The 16,712-nt window shown below is 46.1% G+C and overlaps 1 protein-coding gene across 4 annotated transcripts; it reads right to left on the reverse strand.

The window, feature by feature from the left end:
• Positions 1 to 400: 400 nt before the first annotated feature.
• DDX42 (DEAD-box helicase 42) lies at positions 401 to 16,667 on the reverse strand. Of its 4 annotated transcripts, XR_010030933.1 has the most exons (19): positions 15,739 to 15,904; positions 14,650 to 14,876; positions 13,891 to 14,041; positions 13,256 to 13,317; positions 12,230 to 12,266; positions 10,675 to 10,824; positions 10,349 to 10,453; positions 9,676 to 9,795; positions 9,125 to 9,301; positions 8,502 to 8,630; positions 8,174 to 8,273; positions 7,922 to 7,969; positions 7,345 to 7,442; positions 6,233 to 6,509; positions 5,533 to 5,759; positions 4,222 to 4,332; positions 3,624 to 3,725; positions 1,326 to 3,087; positions 401 to 573 (listed from the first exon to the last, which is right to left on the reverse strand). XR_010030933.1 is itself a non-coding variant. In XM_063178969.1 (18 exons), the coding sequence occupies exons 2-18, from the start codon at positions 14,868 to 14,870 to the stop codon at positions 1,774 to 1,776; spliced, it is 3,429 nt and encodes a 1,142-aa protein (XP_063035039.1). In that variant the 5' UTR covers positions 14,871 to 14,876; positions 16,604 to 16,667; the 3' UTR covers positions 401 to 1,773. The 4 variants fall into 4 exon arrangements, 3 of the variants coding, with proteins under 3 accessions (XP_063035039.1, XP_063035038.1, XP_063035040.1); XM_063178969.1 differs by lacking the exon at positions 15,739 to 15,904 and adding an exon at positions 16,604 to 16,667 and having other exon boundaries at positions 401 to 3,087; XM_063178968.1 differs by having other exon boundaries at positions 401 to 3,087.
• Between the last annotated feature and the right edge of the window lie 45 nt (positions 16,668 to 16,712).

A 16,712-nucleotide genomic window follows, 5' to 3' on the forward strand; every position in this document is an offset into this window, starting at 1 on the left:
ACTCCAGCAGATCAGAGCTGGTTTCTGAGGGGGCCCAAATAATCATGTGGTGTCTGAACTGTAGCCAGGTCAGGTGGCAGATCCTGGGAATGTTGCTGGGCTTTCTTTCCAGGTCTGCCCAGGACCCCATGAGAAGCTGGGGGAAATGAATGACACGCTCTGGGCTGTATCCTTTCCTCTATAAAGTGGTGAAAAATCTGTTCTCCAGGAGACCTTGAAGCTAAAACAGAGTTTGTGAAACATTTTTGGGGTGAAAGATACTAAGAAAAAGCACAGGAAGTATTTTATCAACTACAATCCACAACTGCTGGTGAGACAGACACAGTCAGATCTCCAGACTGTCAGCTCTCCATTTGCACATCAGGACAGCCAAAGAAGAGAATAAAAAGCACATGCTGAATATTTTTGTACCAGTAATAAAACATTTACTAGAGAGCAAGCAGAAAGTAAATGCACAGCTGATAAAGAAAACATCACAATGTCACAAAACCCTGACAGCTTCTGGTACATCTTCCAGTGGAAACGAGCCAGCGGTGGGTGCTGACATGTCCCAACTGAAAAGTTCTTCCCTACCTTGTGGCAAAAAAAAAAAAAAAAAAGAAGTTAAAAAAAATGGGAATACACACAATGAGTTAAAAATGGGCAAGCAAGATTGTACAGATTTACTACATGTGTCCAAAACAAGGCCAGATTTGAGCTGTTTCTTTTCATTAATTGTTTTCTGAGTTCTCCCTAAAGGCTTCTGAGCAACAGATCCCTGAATTTCTGAATCTTCTTCCTTTAGCCACACTTCCTTGGGGGCTCCAGCCTCTGATTGTTGTGGTCTATCTACATTGTCTTCCCTTTTTTGTTTTTAATTTGAAGAAAGCACTCAACCCCTCTCAGAACAGAGGGTGCATAGGCACAGCAGAGACACAGGTTTGCTATGCAGGCTTCCACCAGAATGAAGGATATTAGAAAATAGAAGGTTCTTCAAAAGAAAAAAAATCTGGGCAATGGGATTGGAATTAAAGTACTGACCACAAATAAGCCAGGGAGTCCAACCTACACTACAAGTGGATTTGTGGTTTGCTGGGATGGAGAGGGATCCCTCAAACAGCTCCACACACACAAAAAAAAATCCAAAAGAACAAAATGAAAAAAAAAACCAAAAAAAAACCAAAAAAAAAAAAAAACAACCCCAAAAAATGAAACCAACTTGCTCTGCCCCACCTTAGCAAAGCAAATTGATACATTCTTAGTGGATGAGGAGAGAGGTAAAGGGTAACCTGGAGACCAAATTATTTGGGGATAATGTGTGAAAAGGAGATGGAGGAAGAACTCACCATACTGACCAAACTGCTGCAAGATTAATGTCTAACAGGCAGGTCCTGAGCATCTCTAGGTGGACTGGACTGGTTTGTAAATGTGAACGCTGGTTAAGAAAAGACTAATTTATACTTCTATGGACAACAGTTTCTTAACGTTCCAAGGATGTGGAACACCTTTTTTTTTTTTTTTTGTCAAGAAGATCTGTTTATATCCAGCAGAGTCACTCGAGCACTGAATGTTTCAAAGCAGAACCCAGGGAGCTTTATCAAAATGATTTCTTTCACTAAGTGTTGTGTGCACTTCATTCGGGGGAGTCTGTCCGCAGATGAACTCGCACGGGGGTTCTCACGGTTTCCTCCTCCTGCCCCAGCTGCTCAACAACCAGTTCCCAACAACCCCCAGAAATCCTCTGGAAAACGACAACACCACCTGCAGAGATTCCAGGCTGCGAACCCCCGGCTTTTAACTGTCCCACCGGCTCTTCTTCCGTTTTGGGGGCTCTGGCACAGCAAAGCCATCTGTCTTGTTGTCTCGGCTGTTGGCCTCCTTCCTGTTCTCCCCATTCCTGCTCTCGCTGTTCCTGCTGTCGCCGTTGTTGCGGTTGGTGCCCGGCGAGTCGCTGAAGTGCCGGCCCTCGCCGTGGCGATGGACGTCGCCGTGGCGATGGACGTCACCGTGGCGGCCGTCGCTGTGCCGGGAGGGGTCACCGTGCCGGCCGCTGCCCTCGCCGTGCCGCTGGCCCTCGCCGAAGCGCTGCCCGTCGGGGTAACGCTGGCCCTCGGTGTAGCGTTGGCCCTCGGTGAAACGCTGACCATCATTGAAGCGCTGGCCCTCATTAAAGCGCTGACCATCGCTGAAGCGCTGACCCTCATTAAAGCGTTGGCCATCATTGAAGCGCTGACCCTCGGTGAAACGCTGGCCATCGTTGAAGCGCTGACCATCGTTGAAGCGTTGGCCATCGTTGAAGCGTTGGCCATCGTTGAAGCGTTGGCCATCGTTGAAGCGTTGGCCATCGTTGAAGCGTTGGCCATCGTTGAAGCGTTGGCCATCGTTGAAGCGTTGGCCATCGTTGAAGCGTTGGCCATCGTTGAAGCGTTGGCCATCGTTGAAGCGTTGGCCATCGTTGAAGCGCTGGCCATCGCTGAAGCGTTGGCCTTCAGTAAAACGCTGGCCATCGTTGAAGCGCTGACCATCACTGAAGCGTTGGCCATCGTTGAAGCGCTGACCGTCATTGAAGCGTTGGCCCTCGTTAAAGCGTTGGCCATCATTGAAACGCTGACCATCGTTAAAGCGCTGGCCCTCGGTGAAGCGGCCACCACTGCCCTCCCCTCGGCCACCAGCGCCCTCCCCTCGGCCACCAGCGCCCTCCCCTCGGCCACCAGCGCCCTCCCCTCGGCCACCAGCACTGCCCTCAGCGCGCCGCGGGGCCTCGCCGTGCCGACTGTTGCGGCTGTCGTTGTACCGTTCTCTGGCGATGCCACCGCTGCCGCCCTCCCGGCTGTTGGCGCCGCTGTTTGTGCTGTTGAAGCCCTGCGCTCCGGTGCTCGGGAAGGGGGGCACGCTGCTCAGGCTGCCCGTGCTGGTGAAGCCTGGCACTCCCTTTGCCGCCGCCGTGGCTGCCATGGGGCTCTCGGGATTGGCGGCACTTTGCTGTGCTGAACTCGTCGGGACGGAGTTCAGGCTCCCGGCGCTGGTCCAGCCGCTGGCGCCGGCGGCAGAGCTCCCAGTCTTTTGGTTATTTAAACTTGCAGCAACAAAGTGACTCTTGTACTGGGACTGCAGGAAAGGGAGAGACAAGAGAGAGCAGGTTTGGGTCTGTGCTGCCCCACAGAACACGGAGTCATTGTGCGGTCACAAGCCCACCCTGGATTTTGGGGCAACAGAATTCCTAGAAAAAGTCAATCTTGGAGTGATTACATTCCTCCTGTGCTTATGGACACAGAGTTAGTAACAGGCACCTCCTACCAGACAACACCAACAAGGGAATTCTTACATTGTGGGGTTAATTTTTACACTGAAGAGAAAGAGCTTCTGTTTCCCCTTTTGATTGCAATTACCCTACTGCTGCAAAGAATCAAGCCCAGATGCAGAATCCAGAAAGAAAAAAGAGCAAAGAGGCAGCAGAAAACAAAGTAAGTTTGGCAAATTTGTGCAAACATGTTCAGTCCAGCCTGTACCTAATTCCACCACTTGGGACTGCCATGCTGAGTGTGCTGCAAGTGACACAGCCACAACCACCACGTTCAGCTTCCCTGAAATAACAGGGCTGCTTCATTTTCAGGGGAGAAAAGGAGTCCAAGCATGGAACCAACCTGGAAAGCTGCTTTCATTGCTGTCAGCCTGTCCCCCATGGCCCCTGTGGATGGCTTGTAGGCCTCATAGTTGCTCATCACACTGTTGTTGTTTCCACGGTCCTGTGCAAAAACACAATGGGATAAACCTCTGCAACTGCCCTCACAGACACACTCAGTTCAACCATTGCTCACATGTATCCTGTCCCTGCACTCAGGAAATACATCCACTAAGGATGACAGACTTCTGGAGAGCCCTGAGCAGTGGAATAGTTTGCTCCATTTTTTTTTCCTGCCAAGAATCAGATTGGAAATGGCTGGAAATTTTGAAGTAATTTATTAGCATTTATTTTACAGCGACAGTCTATTTTATGAGGAATCTCCAAACCTTCTGGATCACTCTAGCTCTAAAAAAAAGCAGCTCTTAACAAGAGAAGAACAGCACAGGACACTTTCACTTGAGATATATGATCCTAACTCTGAAAGATGCTGAGTTGTGAGAACTTTTAAAGCAGACACTGTAATCCAGTACCAAGATTTTTTTAAATTAAAGAGTAATCAATACTAAGTGAAAAAGTTCCAAGAATCTGTGAACAACCTCTTCAGCATCTCCACTTACAGTATTTTCTGAGCCCAGCCCAGGGCGCTCACGGTACCCCAGGCCACCACCACCAATATTCAGCTTCTTGCCCTTCCCTCCTTTAAAACGGGATTTCCGGAACCACGGGTTCTGTAAGAGAGGGACAAGTGCTTCTCAACACAGGGAATAAAAAGCTTCATAAATGCATGCAATGAGGCTGAGAAAAAAGGGATACTGAGCATTGCAAAAGGAAAATGTAAATACTGTTTTCCATTTAACCACACAGCTGCTGTAGGCAGTTGTGCCATGTGGGTCTGATGCTTTGAGTTACAAATGCTTTCTATGAAAACTAATTGTACACCTTCAACTCTCATTCAGGTTAAGGTTTGCATTCTAATAAACCCAGGAATAAACACAATTTCCAACGCCATCACTTGGGAGCTCTGCTCTTGCTCATACTTTGGTTTCAGTGATTTAGCCCAGTGCTTGGCTAAGGAGAAATGAGGGTCTGTCAGCAAAACTTTCTGTTCCAAGCAGTGGCCTGGGAATGTCAGCCCAACCAGACCTGCTGTTTCCAGGTGTTTAAATAATAGTTGGCTGCACCTTTTTTATGCCCTGCAGTCTCTCCAAATGTGAATAATTATGTCAGTTGGCTTCCTACATGCTCCTCTCAAGGCAGTCAGGGAAGCTCTGCCTCACTAATTCTGTCCCTTCTGAAAATGCTGCCTTTGTCAGAAAAGTATTTACTTTTGGCAGCTGCTGTCCAAGCTACTTGCTAGTGTGTCCACAGGCCTGCTAATCCATCTCTGAATCTGGGAGTTGCCAAAAAGCCTGGGCTCTCTTGCAGCTATAAAGGCAGCAAAATACAAGAAATTAAAGAGTTGCTAAGTTCAGTGGCACAAGCACAATTGCTGCAGCTACCTGTCATGCCTATATATGCAAACCTGCCAGAGCACTGCCAAGCAGGTGGAATGATCAAGCAACAACCCTTTCACAGAGGGAATGTCCCTGTAATTGTTTTCTAGTTTAGCTTTCAACTAAGCTGCATCTCCCAGGTGCCTGCTATAAATCTGACTGTAATGAGACACTGGAATGCTCTGCTGGCATCAGCAGATCACAGCTCCTCATTTCCTAGGCAGTGCCTGGCCCCAAAATAGATCACATACTGTGTTACCAAATCTTCATGGATTCTTTCAAAGGCCATTAAAACCACTAGGAAACCTACTTTAAACCAGGACAGACCCCCAAAAGGTCACTGCTAACACACGATGGAACCAGCAACATGAGCCGGCTGATTTTGTGCTGAACCTGGAGCGAAACTTCCTCACCTCGAGTTCTGCTGGCTCATACCTGCATTGCCAAATCCAGCAGCTCTTTGGAGACGTGCTGGTTGGCACCCTCCAGGTTCCTGACGAGGTCCCCAGCGAAGTTGCTGTCCTTGGGGGTCAGCAGGGTGTAGGCCACCCCCTTCTCCCCCGCGCGGCCGGTGCGGCCGATCCGGTGCGTGTGCGTGTCGATGTCCCGAGCCACGTCGTAGTTGATGACAGTCTTGATGGAAGGGATATCCAAGCCTCGAGCTGCAAGGAAAAGCAATGTGGTGGGAAGTGTCATTATCCCAATTAACTCAGAGCAATTCCTCTGGTACCAGGGTATCACCCTGCTCTGGTCCTGCAGGCAAAAGGTACATCAGCTGATGAATGAACAGCAACCACTTCTTAAGACACAGCTTTTCTTTCTGTATATTAAAAAAATGTCAGGCTGTAATTTAGGCATCATTAAGAGACTAAAAATAACTCCCCTTGCCAATGCCACGTACTGCACAGGCACAAAGTGAGACTCTTGGGGGTGTCTGTGTAGGGTCAGGAGCTGGGCTCCACGATGCCTGTGGGTCTCTTCCAGCTCAGGATATTCCATGGTTCTGAAAAGCACCTGGAACTGTTTAATTGTTCTGCAGGTGCAGAACCCAAGCTGGTTGCCTTCCCCTGAAACATCCTTGCCTTTCTGCTGATACCCACAGCTTGTCTGAGCTGCTTTCCAGAAGGTCATATACCTGCCACATCAGTAGCTACCAGGATGGGGATCCCCTTTTTCTTAAATTCTGAAATGACTTTATTCCTCTCGCTCTGGTCCATGTCCCCGTGGAGCAGCCCCAGGTTATGATCCTCCTGCTTGAGGTTATTGGCCAGTTCCTCTGCGTTGGCTTTCTTGGTGACAAAGAGGAGGACGCTCCCCGAGGACGTGAACTCCACCAGGCGCCGCGTCAGCCAGTTCCACTTGCTGGGCCCAGAGGGGAAAATCTCCACAATCTGAGTGACATCTTCATTTGCCTAAGGGCAGAAATGTCCTCAGAGTCAGGAAGGTGAGAGCAATACACAGATTTCCCACACATTCTGCATCACAAGCAATACAGTGCAGTGCAGCTTACAGCACCAACTGCAAGTTTTCTCTGAAAGATTTCATTTTGACACATTTTAATATTTCAAGGATGATGCTCCTATTACACAGTAATAGTTTAGATCAATGAATAGAGGCCCTGTGACTGAGCTGTGAAAGCTGTTGCTTTTCTTAAGCAAAATCAAGGAATTTTCTTCCCAGAAAGAAGGGGCTTCAGGCAGTCATTTCTTTTGTTTTAAAGGGATCTGAGGTAAAAACCAAAAAATACAGAGAACTGGTTGAAAGAAGGATGTTCTGAAGGCATCTTGTGAAATTTCTCAACAGTTTCAATATATTATTAGCAAAGTTTCTTCCCAGCAAGTTTATATCTGCCCACTTCGTCAGCTTCCTACCAGATCCCAGCCTGCTGATAGCTCAGCTGTCACTGTCAAGCAAGTCCAGCATCAACATTCCCATGTAAACCATGGGACAGAGATTTTAACTTTTAAATTCTTCACTGCAGAAGTTGCAATGCCTTTTTTATGCTTTTGAGACAAAACTGAAAGATACAACCACTGATTCAGCCTAATAACAAAAATAAATTCTCACAGTGGAAAGGTCAACAAGATAAAAATAGAAACCCACTATTTCTAAAACTTTCTATTTTTGCTGAGCACAAATTATTTAAACTAACTATAAATGATGATTCATGCAGTTTAACTTAAATTTCAGAGAACAGAAACAGAACAATTCCTTGCTCTGAGTGTCTCACAAGTATTATGGCATTACCTCTCCAATGTCTCCTTGCACAACCCGAATTGGGTCGATCAGGATGTCCCGAGCCAATTTCTCAATTTTCTTACGGAACGTGGCACTGAACAACAGGGCTGGAAGAGAAACAGGCTTCAAAGGCCTTGAAGTAGAAATTTCCTTTCAGTACTGTAAAAACACTGCACAGATGTTGTGAAGGAGGACCTGGATTCCTGAGTGTCAGTGAACTGAAGCTGAGGTTTTATGGGTTCTAATGGAAATTACCAACCACTGTTAGAATACCACAAAATGGAAATACATTACATGGCATCTGAAATATTGATAATACAGGGCTCTGCTGTGAACTTTCTCTCATGGCAGCTCAGAACACTGAATTTCAAGGCATATGAACATGAATTCAGCTAATCATCTTTGCTCTGAGTGCAGTTGGAGGAGGGATTACAGAGAGATGAGTTGAATGCCCACATGTCACAACTGCTCCCTCCCAACAGCCCACGCTCAGAATAACACCAGTGGACTTTGGCACAAGTCTCCTGGTGTGGCTGTGTCCAGAACTGGAGAGCCAAGCTCTGCTCCAGACTCACTGTTTACTCACTCTGTCTGTCAGGACGGACGTGGCTCGCGATTGATCTGACCTGGTATTCTGCAAAGGAGAAGAAACACTCTCTTCAACCCTGTAAGCTCATTGTTTAGAAAAATTAAGTCAAAATGCAGTTTCATTGCTTTATTTAACATATAATCACAGACAGAATGAGTGATTCTCATTCACTATTTAAATTTACAGACCCCCTAAGCTGGGATTGAGCACCACTGCTTTCCAAAATAGTGACTTTGGTTCAATACGTACCAAATCCCATATCAAACATTCTGTCAGCTTCATCAAACACAAGGTAAGTGACTCTCTGCAGGTTTGTAGCTTTCTTTTTCACATGATCAATCAAACGACCCTAGTAAGAAAAAAATCCCAAGTTTTTAAAGCACCTTTAAAAACATGTTAATATATACAACGACCTAGCTGCTTTGCATCCTGACTTACCAGAGACTTACAACAGAAAACATCTCAAGGCTTCAGTCTAGAATTAAGTGTCAATATTTACGTCAAAGGAACAGATTTTTTACAACGTTTTTCAAGCTGAGCAGAGCAAAGCCCTGGTTTTGGTGGCCACAGTACTTACAGGTGTGCAGACCACGATCTCTGCCCCCTCCTGCAGGGCCTTGGCTTGCTCCCACATGCTCCCTCCTCCGTACACGGCCACCGAGCGCAGGTTGTAGGCTTTGCCAAAGCGCTTGCACTCCGAGTGGATCTGAGGGTGTGACACAGACACGGCACAGCTCACATCTCACAGCTCTGAGACCACACACCTACCCTGGAAATGCAGCATGGAGCCTGAAATGCACTCCTCAGTAACTTAATGGAATGATTCCAAACTCCTCAGGGGTGAACACTTCGACACATGTGCATAATTTCCAGTAACTTGAGAAACCTACTTAGGCATCCAACAATAATTTAACCTGCAGGTTCTATCCTTCTGCACATACAATTTGTCACAATGCATACACAGCATTCTTATACCTAAAAATAATATAGGAGCACGGTGCAAAAATTTAAAATTTTAGGTTTGTCATGATTCTTCAAGAATAGCATGGTAAGAAAGAGCTATGATTTGGACCCAGGCTACTCATGCACAAAGTAGTTTTTTCAAATACTTTCCTGATGTTATCTGGTAATTTCTGCCAAGAATTTTGCCTCCTTCTCCAAGCAGACTGGCTGGTGCATGCAGGAATGCTACACACCCACCTGCTGGCAGAGCTCCCTGGTTGGGCAGACGATCACTGCGATGGGACCATCCCCTGGTTCCAGCTCCTTCTGATCCATGATGTGGATCAGCATTGGCCAGATGAAAGCAGCTGTCTTCCCACTTCCAGTCTTGGCTATGCCAATCATGTCTCTGCCACTTAGTGCCACTGGAACACCCTAAAAAGGAGGAGATTTGAAGCCCACATTATGCACATCCTTGTGCTGGACAATACAGGAAAACTCAGGTAACAAGGAAAGCTCAGCTCAAAAAAACCCTGAACTTTTCATACATTTCTCTAGGCAAGAGACATTACTTGTATGTTCTTCATTCACCAAAACAATAAAAAAGGAATATGGATATATTTATAGTGGTCATTCAACAAGGAAAGAAGTGGGCAAACTTCTATTTAAAAAATACCAAAGCCATTTTTCTAGAAAAACCCACTCTGCAGGCAACTAGAATTGCACTTGTCTCCTCCTCATGTGGATGAGGGAACTTTGCATGTGTTATTTTCGTTCTCTTTGCAAGTTTGAGAAGTAACAACACTCACCTGACATTGGATTGGAGTGGGTTGGGTATATTCAGATTTCCTAATCTGATGCATAAGTTGCTCATCAAACCCAAAATGAGCAAAACTACTGCCAGGCCTTGGAGGAGCAGCCCCAGACACCTTGGAGAGAAAAAAAAAAGATATTTTTGAGAGAAAAACAAAGAGCAATCTGTTAAAACCCCAAAAACGTCTCTCTCTGCCTCTGAAAAAGAACTATTCTTTTTGAGTGGACATTAAATTTAACGGGGTGCAAATCCCAGATGTGTTGTGTGAATAAAGACTTTCAGGTATAAAAATTTAATTATCTGTCAAGTGACATGAGCTACTAAACATTGTTTTTACCTCCTTGTGTTTAACTGGTGTTCTACCCCAAATAATTCCCTTCACAGAGGGTCACCCCACTAACACATCAGAAATGGCAAAGAACTAATTTCTGCATTTATTTCCAGTTTTAACTCCTAGCTCTGGAGCTCTTTAGTCCAAGCAGCGTTCCTCACTGCCCACTTTCACAAATCCATAGGAGATTTCCAAGAAATCAGCATCACTGCAGGTGTCTGAGAGGACTGGATCCAAAAGCTGGAGTTCCCAGTGAAAATCCTCATTTAAACTAAGATAGGCCAAAGCTGAAAGGGAGTTCAAAGCTGCTGGGAGAGCAGTTTTGTCACCAGCTTACCCGGAGATTCAGCTTATGCCGCAGCTCCACCACCTGCTGCGGGGTCAGGCTGGTGATCTCCTCGTGCTCATCATAGAAATTTTTCTCAAATGGTGGGTATTCAATCTGCAATGTAATTAATTCATTACCCAGTTAGTCCAGACTCAAGATTCATTTGTTTTCTGAAGTTCTTAACTGTCTGCCAGAACTCTTGCTTAAATGAAGTCATTTCAAGGAAATTTAGTATGATTTACCAAAGAAAGCACTGAAATATTACAGGGGCCTCCTCAGCTCCTGCTTTCTGGAGTGCCTCAAACAGAACAGAACAGACCAGAAGTGCCTCCTACCTCTGAATGGTCAATAGGTGGAAGAGGATCAATGATTTTTTTGGAAGGTGCAATTGGATTCCCATCACTGTCATACTCCAGGTTATCCTCCTCCTCCTCCTGCACCACGCCAGCCGTGGGGTTCTCTGCCATGTAGCGAAAATACGCTTCCTGCAGCAAAACAGAGCAGCAAACTCACACACCACAGCATGCAGCACTTCTGCTTGAAGGGATGTATGTGCTAAGTGGCTGTTTGCTTTCGCACCCACTGAGGAACAAGGTAACTACTTCCACTAAAATTGATTCTTCTAATAAACACCAACAGATACATCCTGAAGGACAAGAAGTGCACATGAAGAAAACAACTCCGGTGTCAGCTACGCCACAAAGTGCTCCTAAAAGCCAAACTTCTCTTGTGTCTGCTAACAACTCCTTCTACCAAGTCTTGTTATGTTTACCAACAGAAGGATCTATTCTTATTTCCACAGGAACAAAGCATAAAGAACAAAACACTGTAGGTTTCTAACCAGAAAACACATTGTTACTAAGCATATGATACTGATTTTTTTTGAACATGCTATGCCAAAGATAGGTTCTTGACTTCCCCTAACTAGAGTTCAGGAAATGAAGAGAAATCTATTTTTCATTGAGTCAACACAAATGTGAAAGAAAGTACTTCAGAAGAGTCCTTCAAGACAAGCCCGAGTTAAGATTCTGCCACCCTGTCATGTGCCATCCTCACAGCTCACTAAGATGTTTGTGTCTCAGATTCTCACTGGCACACCAGTGTGAGACTTCCTCATAGAGAAAACACCAGTCTTGCTTGACTTGAAGCAAATATTTAAGATCAGATTTATAAAGCAAGGCTCAATTACAAACATACATACATACTCATGTGGATTTTCCATTTTCCTGGCCAGTCAACCCTCAGCCACAGAGCTGTGCACACAATACACTTGAACAACAGCTGCCCCCAGGCATAGAGTCACCTCTGCTCAAACTCTGGCACAGCTACACTGGAAGCAGAGGCCTTCAAGGCCACACAACCCTGCCAAGCTCTGCATTAATGCAAGTAACACAAGTGTTAGTAACTACAACTCAGTAGGAAGGTACATTTTGAAATTAAGTCTTTTCTCTTCATCATTTCTGCTATGATAGTTATAGTGATAGTTATAAAGCTCAATGAGAGCTGGAGCTCCTCTGAAAACAGGGATCAAAGAGCCTGATTCTTGCCCTGAACAGACCCCACATTTCACTGCAAGGAGCCTCCACAGTCCAACAGCCTCTCCCTGGTGTCTGCTGGAGCTGATCGTGCTAATTGCAATGTGTAAGATCCTCAGACACTGAACTCAACTTCAAACTGACTGAAAGAAATCTTCATCAGTGAATGCAACTGTCTAATATTCTTCTTAAAACACCTGGAAGGGTAGAGAGCAAGGTAACCACTACAGCTTCCTGCTGAATTGTCTGGATACTGGAATTTTGTTTGTCCCTAGCAGTTAGGTGTTTGGAGAGGGAAAGTTAAAAAATACAAAACAACAAAAAAAGAAGATAGAAAGACTGCATAGGAACTCACTTGGTCATCTTCCTCTTCAATGTCATCTCGAATACCCCTGGAAAAACAAGCGGAGAAAAACTTCCCTGCAAGTGTTCCACAGACTCAGCTCAATAGTTTCATTTGATTAGTGCTGAGCTCCAGATTTTGTGGAAGACACAACACTATCAACAGGGCAACATTTATATTCCCAACCCATGGAGTTTTCATATCTGGTGCCAACCATAGCAGTGACCCTGCAAAGACTTCTCTTTACTTCTAGTACTGAGACTGAAAGATTAGGATTCCATCTTCCCAGCAGAAACCACATCAAAGATCATCCTGGTCTAAGCTCTTGATGCTACAGAAGTCCCATAACTGAAGAGGAATATGAGCCAGGAAGTGCAAATCCAGGTCAGAACTTCCCCAGGTGGTGATTTGGATCCGGTGTTCTGTGTCAGGACCACGTATAATCTGATCAACCCCATGCAATGTAACTTCTATCAATATATCTGACATTTCTATCAAGAATTAACAGCATCATTATTTTCCTCAGTCAAAACAAATAGATAAGCTGCATGAATTAAAACTGTTTTAAACTCCAAATGTCATGTGCTATCTCATCTATCAGCTTTCATGTCTAAAACCTAGTCCAAGTCTAGAAGAGTCTCCAGTAGTCCAGGTACAGCAGCACTGACTTATTTTGCTCACATAAATACAATTTTAAGCTAAACCATTGTGATCTCTCCAAGGGTGTGGGAAGCAGAAAAACTACCCAGGCTGATCTGGAAAGTGGCAGGAGTACAACGTGTTGCCCCGATTTCTGTGACCTAGAAAGGCTTCTGGCAGGGATAACTCTCAGTATTGTTGCAGTTTGCCATGGATTCTTCCCTATTATCCCATTTTTAAGCACAAAGCATTACCCACAGCATCTCAAGCACAGGTTAATGATGTTTATTAGGTATATCCTACACTGCCTAATGAACAACCATCATCAACAAAATGCTCAGAATTCTCCGAGCACCATACAAGACACAGCAGGCATGGGAATGAGAAAAGAGAACTTACTTAACGTTCTTCTTTTCCTTGTCTTTATCTTCAAGTCTCTTCATGTCTCGAGCAGCTTGATCCTAGCAGGTCATAAAGTTGTCACATGTTAAAAAGACCAAGATGGTAAAACATGGAAGGGGAAAATGTTCCTAAATAATTAAACCATTATGTCACAGAGAAAACACTTCTTGGACTAATTTTTGTCTTGTACCATATGTGATTCTGCTAAATAAATTCTCCTACTAGTACCTTTGAATTTATATACTACTCTAAGCTTGTGACAGTGCTATTGAAAAAATAAATCCCTCATATTCCTCCTGAATCCAACTAAAAATAGAACTGTAGCTAAAAATTAGCTCATGAATACAAACAATTGCCATTTAGGTACTGAAAAACACAGAAAACCTTAGTTTGATATTCAGAAACAAGCAGAGCTCTATGTGACATCCTCAAAGCTGTTAAATAGTTAAATTACTGCAAGTCACATCCACTCTCTAATCCATTTTTGAGGTCTAACTAACACCAACCTATATAAACCACAAAGTTAAATGGCATTTTGACTGCAGCTGCCAAAGTGAGTGACATTTGCTGCCCCTGACTGCACACAGGGACAGCCACAGCAATGAATAAACATTCCCCAAGCTGGCTCTTGCCTCCACTTCAGCCATGAATGCCTCCAGAGGATCATCATCACTGTCAGAGTCTGCTGATTTGGAATGGAACTGCTGCCGAGTGGGGGAATTCTCTGCAGGAATGTAGGGCAATTCCACATTGCTGGAATCTTCCTCTTCATCCTCAAAGTACCTGAAAAAAGTGAACAACTCCCCAGTCAGCACATGGTTTATAGCACTGTGCTGTCCTTCATGGTTTCTGGTTGAGTCATGGTACCCACATGGACAATAGAAGTCAGTATGGACACAAGCAAAGATGTTGAGATTTATTTATTTACAATTATTCCTGTTAAAAGTTCAAAGCAGGGCAAAGAGATATCATAAAATTGAGTCACTCTTCATCTTTCTTGTAGGCTCCTTTACGTACTGGAAGGCCACAATTAGGTCAGCCCCAAACTTTTCCAGGCTGAGTAATCCAAACTTTTGCTGCCTTATTTAATACATTTATGCAGCCAAGTAAAGAACTGTGGAGATCAATGTTTCCCTGTGCAAAACACACCCAAATTTATCCTACTTGGCTCCAACTCTGAGAAGACCATAGAGTGAATAAAATATGTGCTCAAGAGGGGAAAACTGGAGGAGGAAAGCTTCTGCAGGCTACTGCAGCATCTCATATTCTTCTAAGTACATTATTCTCTATTTATTTATATAAATGTCACAGATACTTATATAAATAAACCACAGAAACGTTAAGCCATTAAAATCTAGAGCTACATAAACATGAGAAGTGACTGCACTTACGCATTCTCCTCGTCAAAATTGGCTCTCTTTGACCCAATTTTGTAGAAGGAAGGCAGCTGAGGAGGCCCCGATTTCGCAAACGCTGCCGAGGAGCCGGCGGTGCCGAAAGCGCTGTGGGACTGCTGAGACAGCTTGGGCTCCTCCTTCTTGCCAGGTGTTATGGCAAAGCCACCAAACCCAAAGCCTCTCTTGGTGCCAGGCCCGCCTTTATTCCAATTCATGGTGACCTGTTAAAACAAGGAAATAAATGAATGCTCTGATTCAGGCAGTTGTAGGTAATTGTCATGATTTTTCTTGTTAGTTGATCGCTTCAGTCATGACACAGGGGCTTGTGGAACTCTGAGTGATGAGAGTTTAATCTGTTTCCCAGAAGGGATGAGACTCTGGTCTTTTGTCAGTAGTATGAACATACCCACAATTCCAAAGAAGACTAAAACCAAAGTGCTTGTCTTCCAGAGCAGGTCGTGTCCTTCAAGGATTACTTAAACACATTTAAGATGTTACCTGTCCTGTTTGCAGTCTAAGGCAAACAAACCCAAGGCCAGAACTTTGAACACCAGGAGGAAAAGAGATGAAAAGACAGCTCAGTGCATATTTTGCTGCAACCCAGCAACCTCCAGAGAAATGGGCCCAGAGCAGCACAAGGCCTGTGTGAGCCCAGGCACATCTCTGCCAAAAGCCAACTCAAATTGCCTCTTAAACCACCTTCAGCCATATATATAATCTCTAACATATTTATATGCTCCCCCATCTCTGTTTTTCAAACAGTATTTTAAACCCTCCACATAACAATGTCTGCCCAGAACTTGATTTTCTAAGATGATGACTGAACTGATATTTACAGTTTCCATTCTTGAGTCATTTAGTTACCTGCATGGTCAAGCAAATCATACCTGTAAGGCAGGAAAGAGAGCAAGACAACCACTGCTTTCCAATGCTTTATAACTGACTGTCCAAAGGGTACAAGTCTTATTAACCAAATTCTCACACTGAGAATCTTCAATGAGATCAGAACTCACTGGCAAAAAAAACAACTTCAAAACAATCTGAAGGTAAATAGTGCAGCTGGTCCCTGTGCTGAACATTTACCAGAGTGGGGCTTGCTCCATAAATCTCGAGTCAAGACCAAAGCTCAGCAGTAGATTTCGGGGGAAACTCTGCTGTTCAGCTCTCCATGGCAGCAGCTGACCATGGAGTCCTGGTTTCCCTCTTGTCCTGACCATCCGTAGCTTTTACACCTGCGGATCTGTGACACTGGGAGATCAAAAACTACAACAGAGGGGTGAGAGGTGGAACCACATTTCTGCTGTCACAGCACAATGGGAATCTTGAAAAACTGTTAAAATCTGATTGAAATAATTCTCCCTCACTGTACTTATCCACCTTTTTCCCTCTTCCGCTACCTCAAAAGTAAGGCAGACCAGTTTTTATTGCCATACAGCAGCAAAAGTACAAACCACGATCAGCTCGCCCACTCGCCAGCAGCGAGCGAACAGGGAGAGGCTCCCCCAGGACGCAGAGAGCGCAGGAAAACCCCGGGGTTCGCTGCCCTGTGGCCCCGTTCCGCGGGACGGAACTCGCGGGACACGGAGCCGCCTGCGGCGCCCGAGATCCGCGGGCACGGCCGCGATGCGCCCCGGCCGCTCCCGCCGCAGGGAGGGACCCCCGCCCGCCGGGCCCGCCCTCCGCAGGGCACGGCAGGGACCGGGCGGGGGGCACAGAGCCGCGGGCAGGCGCTGTCCGGCACACCGGGCCCTGCGCGGGGCCCTTCCCGCCCGCGGAACGGCGGTGCGGGGCGGGCCCTTTGTGCGGGGCAGGCCCGGGCTGCCCGCGCCCGCTCCAGGCCGCGGCTGCGGCGGGTGCCGCCCGCTCCAGGCCCCGCAGGCCGGCTCGGCAGGACCCGCCGCCGCGGCCGGCCCGGCCCCGCTCCCCTCCCTCAGCGCCCCGCACTCACCGCAGCCGCCGCCGCCGCCACTTCCCCGGTTACCGGGGCGGGGGGTGGGGACGGACGCACGGACGTGCCCACGCACTGTGCGTGAGTGACGCGCGGCGGCCGCGCGTGC

Source organism: Melospiza melodia, chromosome 30 (assembly GCF_035770615.1).
Source record: "Melospiza melodia melodia isolate bMelMel2 chromosome 30, bMelMel2.pri, whole genome shotgun sequence".
Taxonomy (NCBI): Eukaryota; Metazoa; Chordata; class Aves; order Passeriformes; family Passerellidae; genus Melospiza; species Melospiza melodia.